A 12296-nucleotide genomic window follows, 5' to 3' on the forward strand; every position below is an offset into this window, starting at 1 on the left:
CATATGCATGCATGTGTATGTGTTCGTGAAGGGACTAACATAAATGATGGCCAACATGTCTTGGATGTTACATGCCTTTGAACTGGCAACATTAAGTCACCATCATTCAAAAGTGGATTTAAGGACAAAACTTAGTTGTAGTTAACAAAGCTACAGATACATGCATTCTGCAAATTGTTTAATTTGGGAGGATCATTTGGTTGTTAAAACGCCCATGATTGTATTTATTTTCCAGACCCTGGTTTTTCTGCTGCTGTTGGAGTGATAAATGTGCAGTCTGTCTCTAATGACCTGATATGCTGTCAAAAACAGAAACGTTATTTTATAGAAATTTCATGATTCTTGTCATGCCTCCTCCTGTTAATTAGTAAAACATAGGTTTTCTGAAAATTAAATGACAGTTTGAGCTTGCAGGGAGAACACTGATTAAGCAACTTTAAGGGTATCTTTTCATTTTTTCTTGGGTCCATAAGATGGCTGACACTTTTGTGAAGATGGAAACAAATAATTACAGAAAAGAAACCCTAGGAATTTTTTGTTAAAAATATCATTTGTTCTTTTTAGATATACATGACAGTAGAATGTATTTCAAAATATCATATATACATGGAATATAACTTCCCATTTTTGTGGTTGTACATGATGTGGCTCATGTATTCATATAGGCATTACTTTCTATTTTCTTCATGTATAAACTTTGCTTCATTCATTTATTTTTTATTTTATTTTTTACACATGGAGCACAAATTTTCATTTCTTTGATTGTACATTATGTAGAGTTATACCATTAGTGCAACCATATCCATACATAGGGGGAATGATGCCCATACGATTCTACCATCTTTCCCCACACACAGTCTCCCTTCCCTCCCTTCTTTCCCCTTCTTCTCCTCTGTTCAATCCAAAGTTCCTCCATTCTTTCCTTGCCCCTGCCCATTATGGATCAGTATCCACTTACCAGAGAAAACATTTGGCCTTTGGTTTTGGGATTGGCTTACTTTGCTTACCATGATATTCTCCAATTCTATCCATTTACCCATAAATGCCATAATTTCATTCTTCTTTAAGGCTGGGTAGTGTTCCATTGTGTGTGTGTGTGTGTGTGTGTGTGTGTGTGTGTGTGTGTGTATCATAGTTTCTTTATCCATTCATCTATTGAAGGGCATCTAGGCTACTTCCACAGTTTGGCTATTGGGTAAGGCAGAAATCCATTTCTCAATACCCAGGCAAATACTCTTTATTGAGTACTGGCCAATAAATTTACAGAGCCCCTTGGAGCTTCAGGGCACAAGCTCTGGCCTTTCACTCTCTGCTGTGCCTGCCGGCAAGCTAGCAAAAAAACCAGAATGGTAGTAAACTCTCCCTGAAGTAAGTCTGAGGATGCTCTTCCCATGACTCTAATATTTACTGTTTTGTAAGAAATTCCGAGGGTCATAATGACCATCTGTGATGGCTCATGTCCCCTGCACCGAAGGATATGGGAAGATTGGGGAGGGTAAAAAAAAACAGAGGAGGCAAGTTTTGTATATTCAACAGTTTAGGGGTCTATGGTTTAACTGGTTTGCTCCTGATCCTAACCTTTAAGCATTTAGGGAACTCAAGGAGTTTGGAACAATGGGCAGAGGACATATTGATCTCTGTTATGAGGCAAAACAAGTGAAATGGATTAAAAGCATACTTATAAAGTCTGGTACTTCATAAGCACTTCATAAATATTTGTCACATACATGTCAGGATATACAGGAATGAACGGTATAAAATTGTAAGTTGAGAAAGTAGGATGGGAAATGAAAGTTTTCAATCTCTCAAAAGCAGTGTTTCTCCAAGAAGGAAAGGCTGTTATAATTTTTAAAGACATTGTGTTTGGGGGCCTGTGACAGTTGGTGAGGTAGGAGGCACATGATATTTAATCCTCTCCGACCTGCTTTGTTTCAATGAGGACCACTTGGTGAGAACACTATTGTTTTCCCATTTCCTGCCAGATCCTGTCAATAGATAAGATTCTTTTCCCATATCCTTAGCTGCATTTGTGGAAAGTCTTCATCTTTTCAGTGTCTTCTTAGAGATTTTCCTGAGAGAGCAGAAGAGGTAGTATAGGAGACTGCTTGTAGAATGTTATTCTTAACCCAAAATCATAAACTAAAATCCCTTTTTTGAAGAGTCAATTTCTGCTTATATCAACAAACAAATGGGCAATTTAAGTACAGAGAAGAGCTTTGATATAGATCAAAACAATCTATAACTAAATAAGACAGATAAGTCAGTCTTATTAAACAACTAGCCTGTGTCCATAATATTTAGATAAAATAAAGTTTCAGTGAATGTGACTCAATATCCAATAAGCAATTATTGGATATTGGTGCATATGAAAACTCTTCATCAGGGACCTATTATCAGAAAGGATCAAAGAAATTGACTGAGATGACCCTAAAAGTCCCCTCAGTTTGATGAAACTTTAGATAGATTCCTTTCTGATAATAGGTCCCTGATCCCCTTGGAGAATTTAATTTAGAACCCTAGGAAGTGTTAATCCTTTCTCTGACCACTTTAAGATGTAGATCCTCTCCCAATCCATAACCAGCGTTAAAATTTAGGAAAGGCTTTCTGGAGGATTTGGAAGCCATCACTTTGAATTGTAATCATCTCCCAGTCTCTCTAGGAAGAAAGGAGCCCAATATATTCAAGCGCAAATTAGCAAATGTAGATGGCCTAATCTCACTGACAACCATTCCCTAACTGCTTCCAGAGATTTTCCTCTTGCTCACCTCAGTACTTGGAAACTCCCCCACCTCTTATTTCAAAAGTTGAATTTAAGCTATTCCTCCTACTGCAATAGTTTTGACCCCTATAGCAATCCAAATGAAGTCTAGTTTGTCTGTTTACAAAAATAATAAAATACATGTGTATATGAAAGCAATGACAGGATTTTACATATCTAGTGTTTCTCATCTTAGTTCTGTGTAAACTTACATTTCCCATTAGCATGTAAGCTTCACGATGGCAAGAACTTTGTCTGCCTTGTTTCCAGGTGTACTGTCAGTGCCCAGTACAATATTTCAGTCCATGTTCTTTGGTTGCCAGCAAAAGAAATCAAATGTCTTTAAACTGAACCATATTGTCATTTCCAATTAACTAAGAAAAGGCACTATAATGAGTTTTCATAATTAAAATAATTTATGGAAAGGTTAAAGGACAAGGCTTGAAAAAGGACAGAGATCTACAAAGCAGGAACCATGGGGATAATCTCCAAACAGGGAAAACTTCTCATAAAGAAACTACTCCTGGGATGGAGAAGCAGTAATTTCTTCCATCTCATGTTACTAAACTCAGAAATGTTTCTGATCAACTAAGCTTAAAATCTGTGCTTTACTGAGCAGTAAGAGGAGGATTGTGGCAGGAAAAAAACCTCCAGGGAGCTTTTTGTTTTTGATAGTGCTAGGACAGAAGTTTGGATTTATCATCTCACCAAGAATAGTCACACTGTGGAGAAGTCATTTTACAACAAAAACTTAGGGTGTGGTATGAATGAATAGAAGGTGAGTATTTAAAAACACAGTACATCTACTAAACACAGTGTAGGTCTGAATATATTTTAGTTGAGTGAATGGTTAATTCAGTAACATATTTCCTCAGTAAGTGTGCCGAAGTGCTTAGAAGAGAAGATTTCTCCCCTCCTCAGGTCTCATTCATATATTCACTTGCTTTTTTAAGGCTCAAGTGAATCAGGAAGTGGGAGTTCAAGATAAGCTTCTCAGAAAAAAAAAAGATAAGCTTCAAATGATAATAGAGAATAGTGCTATTAGAAAAAGTGATCTTTAGAGACCTTGGGCATAGAGATCTTGAACAAACATTGATATGTGAAAATGTGCCCAATTATTTGTCTGTGTTACTGCCTTGACCCATCTCTTCAGATGAGTTCAAAACATTACATTTTTTGAAGATGCTTCACCAAACAGCTTTCTGAGGTCCCCCCAAATATCTAACATTATATGTTGATGCAACTTCCAGGCCCCTTCAGCTTTGATTAGGGAGATTTCAACTGCCTGGAAAGGAAAGCTAGGAGAAAGGCTATTTACATTCTCCATCTTACCATGCTAATAGTATGATATTCACAAAGTGAGGCTCATAGAAAAAAAGGAGTGTGGGGGAATTGGGGACCCACATTGGAGGACTCTGGTATGATATATTTTTAAAAGACCCAGAAGAAATCAATAACAAGCAGTAACTTCAAATATTGAAAAAAATCATCTCATCTAAATGCATAAAAAATGTACAGATGTTTCCTTAACATATGCAGCTCTATGCAAATCATTATGTAAATTAAACAAAAAGTTAGAGCTGGCAAATTCCCAAGTTTCTAAGATTTACTTAGTTAACGTAGTGTTCATCATAGACACAAAGTTGAGGATTTTTGCTTACATCCCATCTCATTTAGATGTGAAGGGAGGCAAGACTGAAGGATGTGCTACATTAATAGGGTGAAGGCACTCAAATTGGGGGACAAGCTAGATAGATGGTTAGATAAATAGATAGATAGTTTTCACCTTCAAAATGTTAGCCAGCTCATCCATCATGCTCAGTTGATTGTGGGCAGCAATGGGACTAGAAATGGAAATGAATCTGAGTTGCAGTGAATTTTGATGAAGGCCTAGTTCATGCAAGAAAGATTTTTTTTTTGAATCCTCAGCCCACAAATTCCCAGAAGAATAGAAGACTTTAAGAGCATTTGCAGGGGAAGAATAAAGACCTAGTGTAACAGGCTACATCAAATCTTTAGATACGGGCACTTTCAAAGTAGAAACATAAGGTTATACATATAGTGGGCCACATTTCCCCATGTGGGTCTCTAATGGTTCTAAGAAATCAGATTGTTAGCTTGAGTTTTGTTTTTTTGGGGGGAGGGAGGAAGGTTGTAGCTAGTGAGGGGTAGAAGAAGATTCCCTCTCTTCTCTCTGACTCTTACACACCTGAGTCCAGAAATGTGAACAGGTAAAAGGTTTCAGTGTGGTTTGGCAGTCTTTGAATCTGCTAGCTAAATAAGTACAGCATACTGATGCTAAGTACCACAGAAGAGGATAAAATGGTGTAAAAGCCACAGTTCTGCTGATAAGAAACTTAGATTGTACTTGGGGTGATGAAAGATCTATTTCTACAAAAATTTGTTCAAATTAACACATTGTATGTAACTCTTCAACTCATGTAGTAGAGACTTTTAGGCACAACAAATAGTAGCCACTAAATTATTAATTCAATTTCACAAATATTTATTGACGTTTCCCTATATCTGAGGTTCTGATTAAGACAGATGCAGTTCCTACAATTGTCTGGGAAGACAATTGCGTGTGCAGTAATAGAGTGTGATATTCTTTTTAAAATTTTTTTGTCTTTTAATTTTTTTTAGCTATCAATAGGCCTTTATTTTATTTATTTTTATGTGGTGCTGAGAATCAAACCCAGGGCCTCACATGTGCTAGGCAAGCGCTCTACTACTGGGCCACAGCTCCAGCCTGATATTCTTCTACATCATTATTGGAGTTTTTAATTTATGCAACTGGTAGAAGATCAACAGGTATAGCCTATTTGTCAAAGTACTCTGTAATTTCTAATTAATTAAACATGTTCTGTGACCCCAAAATTTCACTCCTAGGTATACATCCTAAAGTACAAACATGTATCTACAAAAATATTTGTACACCAATGTTGATAGCTGCTTTATGCACAACAATAACAGTAACATCAAAACCCAAATATTCATTAACAGGTGAAGGTATAAACAAGTTGTGGGGCATTTATACAATAGAATACTGTACATTAAAAGGTGAACTATGGATATGAATGAATGTAAAAATATTTCCAGTCAAGTCAGACAACTAAGAGTACATGCTGTTTGACTTTATTTATATTAATAGGCAAGATAATTGATGATTCTATAATTGAAAATAGTAATCATCTCTGGGTAAGTGATATATACTAGAAAAATGCAAGGGGAACCTTCAGGGATGATGGAAATGGCACATGTCTTGATGTAGATTGTGGTTGAACAGGTATATACACATATAAATGTTTATTCATTTGTACACTTAAAAAGTGTAAACATTTTACATGTTGTCTTGCAAAGGGAAAAGTAGAAGAGAAAAACAACTTTTTTTGAGGGCAGTTTAGCATTTACCTATCCAAACTTAAGCATACATTACTTATCTAAGAAACCCACTTCTGGTATTCTATCCTAGTACAAGGATACAATGATTAATGGAGAAGGTCTTTCAGTGCAACCCTGCAGTAGTGAAGACTGGAAATAAGTTAAAGATCCTGCAATATCAGAATGAATAATGAATTTAGTTTATGCATAGTATGGAATAATACACAGCCAATACAAAGAATAAGTAGAAACAATATGATTAATAATTCACAGATATCCACAATATGTTTTGGTATAAATTTGCATGATACAACACAGTATGATAGAGTACATATAAAAAAAAATTCTCACTGCTTTTGTGGTCATTGCTTTGTTGTTTGCTTCATAAATGAATTCAACTCCATTTTATGTGGGTTTATATATCTTTAAAAAAGTCCACAATAAACACACTTTGTTAATAGTGGTATACCTATAGGGAGACAGATTGATGAGGCTTTCATTTTTTGTTTTATATGCCTTTATATTGTTTTAATTTTTATAACAAGAATCCGTAATTTTTGTAATTTAAAAATTTAATAATAAGAAGAATATATACAGTGTGATGAGATTCCTTGAGATACTGACAGGAATGACTGAAGTGGGGGTGGTTGTTGAGAAAGATAATAAATTCTGTCCTGGACATATGATTTTTTTTTATTTTTTTATTGTTGGTTGTTCAAAACATTACATAGTTCTTGACATACCATATTTCACACTTTGATTCAAGTGGGTTATGAACTCTGGACATATGATTTTAAGATGCCTCTGGGACACTCAGGTAGAATTGTCTGGAAGGAAGTTCACTGTGTAAATCTAGAGCAGAGGGCAGCAGTTCAGGATGGAGATAGTGATTTGAGAATGTGGATGGCAATTAACGCCCCCATAGGAGTCAACAAGATTGCCAAGTGCAAATATAAAGTGGAAGAATAAAACAAGTAGGCCTGGGAATGGGGAACACTTAGTGCAAGTATATGTGGATCATTCTGCAAAGGGTACCTTGAAAGAAAGGCTAGAGAGGGAGAAAGAAAACCAAGAGTATGTGGTGCCATGTAAGCCCAGGAAAGAGAGGTCCACAATGGACAATGTATTCAATGGTGACAAATGCTGTGGAGAATATAAGTCCTGTAAGACAAGAACTATGTCTTCTGGATTTAGGAGAAAAGACTCTTAGGTGAAATCCAGGAGGAGGAATGAGGAGGGAGTGAAGGGCAAATGGAACTCTTTCAATAAATTTAGCCACTAGATTACAAGAGTTGGTGAAAAAAAGATCACTGGGTGGGACAGAGGTTGGGAGAAGTTTTAAACATATAGTATTAATATCAGGGAGACTTAATTTTACATGATTATTAGAAATAGTAAGATATAGAAATACCACGGCAGGGTAGAATTTAGCCAACAAAACCAAGATGAGAATCCATAGCACAGATGGAAGGATTCCTCTTAAACAGCAGTTGGGGCACCCCATTGCAACAGGGAGGAAGGAAGCAAGGAGTGGGCATGGATGCAGGCACATTTATAGATTTGGTCATAGGAATTTCAGGGAGCTCTCATTTGGTAGCTTCTATTTTCTCGATGAAGTAGGAGGTGAGGTAACCTGCTGAGAGTGAGAGAAGTAATGAGATGGAGAAGGTTTAAAATAGCTGTTATGGAGAACAGGAGGAAGACCTAACTAGGGAAACAGAATTTGTGTGCCTCCTTTAAGAGGTCTGAGACCATGGTTGCGGTAATTTGGAGGGATTGTGTGAGGTCATCTCCTGGGAGTGAGGGCAGAAATGGAGCATCTAAAAGATGTCAAAATCCCTAAGCAGTTAGGTTAATTGATTCCAAGAACTAGTCAATTCAGGAGGGGAAAACACATGTGAACATCATAATTCCTTGGCATCACAAAAGACCAACTCCTGATGATTGCCCCAGCTGAAGCATTTGCATTGAATTCTATCACCCAAGGCTCATTGGAGAAAAGGAGATCTTCATCATTCTAGTCACAGCTCACAAACAGCTCCCTATTCTCACTCTCACCTACAATTCTTTTCTAAATTGGAATACTTCTTATTGCAGCATTATTTATGGTGACAGAGAGTTGCAGGCAATCTGGCATCCATCACTGAGAGAGCAGAGAGGCGAAGTGTGGTGGATGCACATTCCAGAGTAGTTTGCAGCAATTGTAAGCAAGGGATTAGTTGTATCTAGAGTAACATGTGTAGATTTTTAAAACATAGTGATGGGTAAAATATAGCAATAACAAGAAATGGAATCATAAATACCTATATATAAGCACAATACATGATTTACAGGAATTAAAAAGGCCTTCACTCAAATAATAATATACATTATGTAATAGCGTATGAAAGAAAAATATTATAATTAATCAGAAAATACTACTTACTAAAGAATGAGGAAAGAGAATTTGAGTGAAGTATGGGAATGACAGGAAGTAAATAAGTTAAACAAGATCTCAACGATGATAAATGTGCCATGAGCTGAGTTTGATTAATTCAGCCCTCTGCACCTAAGGCACTAACTAAATACAGAAATAAATAAATGAATCAGAATGCTTTCCTAACCTCTAGTAGGCTTTGTCACAAACAATGTCTTTATCTTCAACCCAGAATAATAGACTTACTGAGGATTGGTGCTGGAAGAAAATGTGCAGGGCAGCTAGGGCTGCCCCTCACCTCATCACTTACGTTTTCCCAATTTTATCACGGTATAATTGACAAGGCAAAATTGTATGTGTCTCAAAGGGGAATGAAGGGAAGGGAGGGGAGATGGGTATAGGAAAGATAGTAGAATGAATAGGACAAACTTTCCTATGTTCCTATATGAATGAATACACAACCAGTGTAACCCCACATCATGTAAAATCACAAGAATGAGAAGTTATACTCCATGTATGTATAATATGTCAAAATATATTCTACTGTAATGTATGACTAAAAAGAACAAATAAAAATACTATATGATTCTATAAAAAAGGATGTACAACATAATGTCTTGATATAACATATACATTGTGAAATAATCACCACAATCAAGCTTGCTAACACACCCATCACTTCACATTGTTAACCTCTTCTGTGTAGTGAGAATACTTAAGATCTACTCTTTTGTTTTAACTTTATTTTATTTATTTATTTTTATGTGGTGCTGAGTATTGAACCCAGTGCCTCACACATGCTAGGCAAGCACTATACCACAAAGTTACAACCCCAGCCCACTCTTATCAAATTTCGATTATACAATATAGTATTATTAATTTTAGTCACTGTATAGTAGATCCTTAGAACTGATTCAACTTATAACTGAAAGTTTGTACCCTTTGACCCCACCTCTTGGGCCCAGGTATCCACCCTTCTATTCTGCTTTTATGAGTTTCACGCTTTTAGATCCCACATGTAAGTGATATCATAAAGTATTTGTCTTACTGTTCCTGGATTATTTCACTTAACATAACATCCTTCAGATTTGTTACAAAACACAGAATTTCCTTCTTTCTGAGGCTCAATAATATCTCATTATGTTTATATGATACAGTTTCTTTATCTACTCATCAATGGATATATAGGTTGATTCCACATCTTGGCTATTGTGAGTAACGCTGCAATGAACACAGGAGCACAGATGTTTGTTTTGATGTGCCAACTGTATTGCCTTTGGATATGTACCCAGGAGTGGGATTGCTAAGTCATATAGTAGTTTCATTTCTATTTTTTTCTCACTGCTTATTTTGTAAATGAGGAGACTGAGACCTGAGAAGTAAATGACTTGGTTAAAGTCACACATCTAGTTGCAAAGCTTGGTCTAGATCTATGTCTCCTGGGAATCCATTATTCTTTTCCTGTATTCCTTCAGGAAAATTCTCACTGTTTTTGTGGTTATTGCTTTGTTGTTGTTTGCTTCTTAGACTAATTCAACTCCATTATATGATTTCTGCTTCCTTCATAATTTTTAAAATTTAGAAATAAAATCAGGATAAATTTATGTTACCCTATTCTGTCTACATGGGGGAAGAGTGATTATACCAGTAAAACTTACATTATGCCAAGCTTTTTTTTCTAGTGATTTTTATATGTTATATTAAAATTACTATTTTAATTGTACAAATTTATGTGGTACATTGTTATACTATATATCCATATATACATATATGTATATAGTTTAATGATGAAATCAACTTAGTAAACATTTCTATCTCCTTAAACATTTAAAAGACTTTTTGATTAACACATAATAATTGAACATATTTATGGGGTACAGAGGCCAATAATTTCTTAAAATCTATGACACAATTTTGAATACTAGAATTTTTACCTCATGGAACTGTTTGCCAACATGCCTCAGCCTTGTGTCACAGTTTGTGTAGAACAGTTCCCTGTTGTAACCACATTCACTTATATACTCATGAGACACATGAGTAACCAATCTTTCTATACACCTGTGTGACCTTGTTCTGTAACATTCATTTGATGCTTTCTAAAAATTTTAAAAAATGTTAAAAGTTTTTATTGAGATATAATTGGTACACAAAGAAATGCACATATCTAATGTGTACAATGTGATGAATTGAAATGTTGAAGCACATGTAAACACCTGTGATACCATCATCAAAATCAAGGTGGTAGACCTTGACTTCCAGGTTTCCCTCTGCTCCCTTTCTTGTGGTAAGAATATGTAACATGAAATTTACCTTCTTAATTTTTGAACAAAACCATATTGGTAACCATAAGATCCATGTTATACAAGAGATCTATGAAATTTGTTCATCTAACATTACTGATACCTTTCCCCTCCCCTTCCCCTGGCTACTTGATTAATGTTACCACACACCACTTCCCCCAGAACAACTTCAGGTTCTTAGAAGTGTGGAAAAAATCAAAACAAATTCAATAATGTTTTGAATACTGTGATAGTATATGTAATGTGTCTATACTTAGAAGACACAGAATAAATGGTAGTTATTATTTTTATAATGTTTATACTAGAATTAAAAGTGTCTCCCAACACCTTTTGAAATCATACAGATTTTAAGATTGGTGATGTGACTTAGTGGTACAGAACTTTCTTAGCAAGCACTGAGCCCTGGGTTCAATCCCCAGTACTACAAAGAAAGAAAAATCATACAGATTTTAATGTTTCAGATCAACAGATGAGTCATTGTTTAGGGGAGCAAAAAAAAAATCTCAAAATAAGTTTTGATGTAGTGCACATCAAACCACATCTCACACGATGACCTCCAGAGAACACATCTGCTAAGTTTTCATCTCATTTGTGTTCCCTAGGATGTGGTAATTATATGTAACTACCAGAGGCCTAGGAAAAAGCTTCTTTCAAAAACACAATCTTCTCTCAAAATGGGACAAGCATCTCCATTAGCAAGCATATCTCGAGTGTGACAAGGCCATAAAGTTGCTCTCTTTTTTCCCCCATATATACATTATTTTTCTCTCTCTCTCATCCCCTAATTGCCAACTTAAAAGTCATGAAAGTAAACTGACATCTGAGAATTTTCCCTTACTCAAACCAATACTCCTTCTAAAATCTTTTTAAGATGATGAACAAATAATATTACATAAGCCACAAGTAAGGAAGACTGAGAAGTCTTAAAGAGAGTTTAGTTGGGAAATAAAGTCAAACTGAAAACGAAGTTAACATGACAAGTATATATTGGTGTGCATAATTGTTAAGGCGCTGTATGTTAATTAGACATAAGTTGGAATAAGCAATTCACATTAGATATTCTTTTACACAGCTGAGCCTGATTATATCTTTCCTCTTGGTTAATTCTCCAGGAGCTAATATTCCTATTAATGAGGAAGATGCTTTCCAAAACACCACATTCTATTATGTTTGTTTATTTGCTTATTTGCTGATCCCTGCCTGTTTCAAAGAAAAAGGTGTTCTTCCTTTCTAAGATGCATCTTTCTGTCACCTTCTCAGGGACTCACCTCTACCAATGCCCTTTCTCCCATCACCTGAATCTGCCTTCTCTGTTCAGCATGCACAAACCTCTGACATACTGAAAGTCTCTCCCTAGAACCTGTCTCTTCAAGCCACCACTTCTTTCTTTCTTCCAACACCAAATCCCTCATCATCTCCAATTTCTTATTTTGCAGACAGT

The 12296-nt window shown here is 35.8% G+C and overlaps 1 protein-coding gene across 1 annotated transcript in view; it reads left to right on the forward strand.

Annotated features, from left to right (window-relative positions):
• ADGRG4 (adhesion G protein-coupled receptor G4) overlaps window positions 1-7108 on the forward strand; it is a gene marked incomplete at both ends in the record, with an annotated part of 110425 nt that extends 103317 nt beyond the window's left edge. Inside the window, one exon of the mRNA XM_081277756.1 lies at window positions 6957-7108. Within this exon, the coding sequence (XP_081133882.1) occupies window positions 6957-7108 (152 nt within the window). The remainder of the gene's footprint in view (window positions 1-6956) is intronic.
• Between the last annotated feature and the right edge of the window lie 5188 nt (window positions 7109-12296).

The sequence above is a fragment of the Spermophilus citellus genome, assembly GCF_964194105.1.
Source record: "Spermophilus citellus genome assembly, chromosome: X".
NCBI lineage: Eukaryota > Metazoa > Chordata > Mammalia > Rodentia > Sciuridae > Spermophilus > Spermophilus citellus.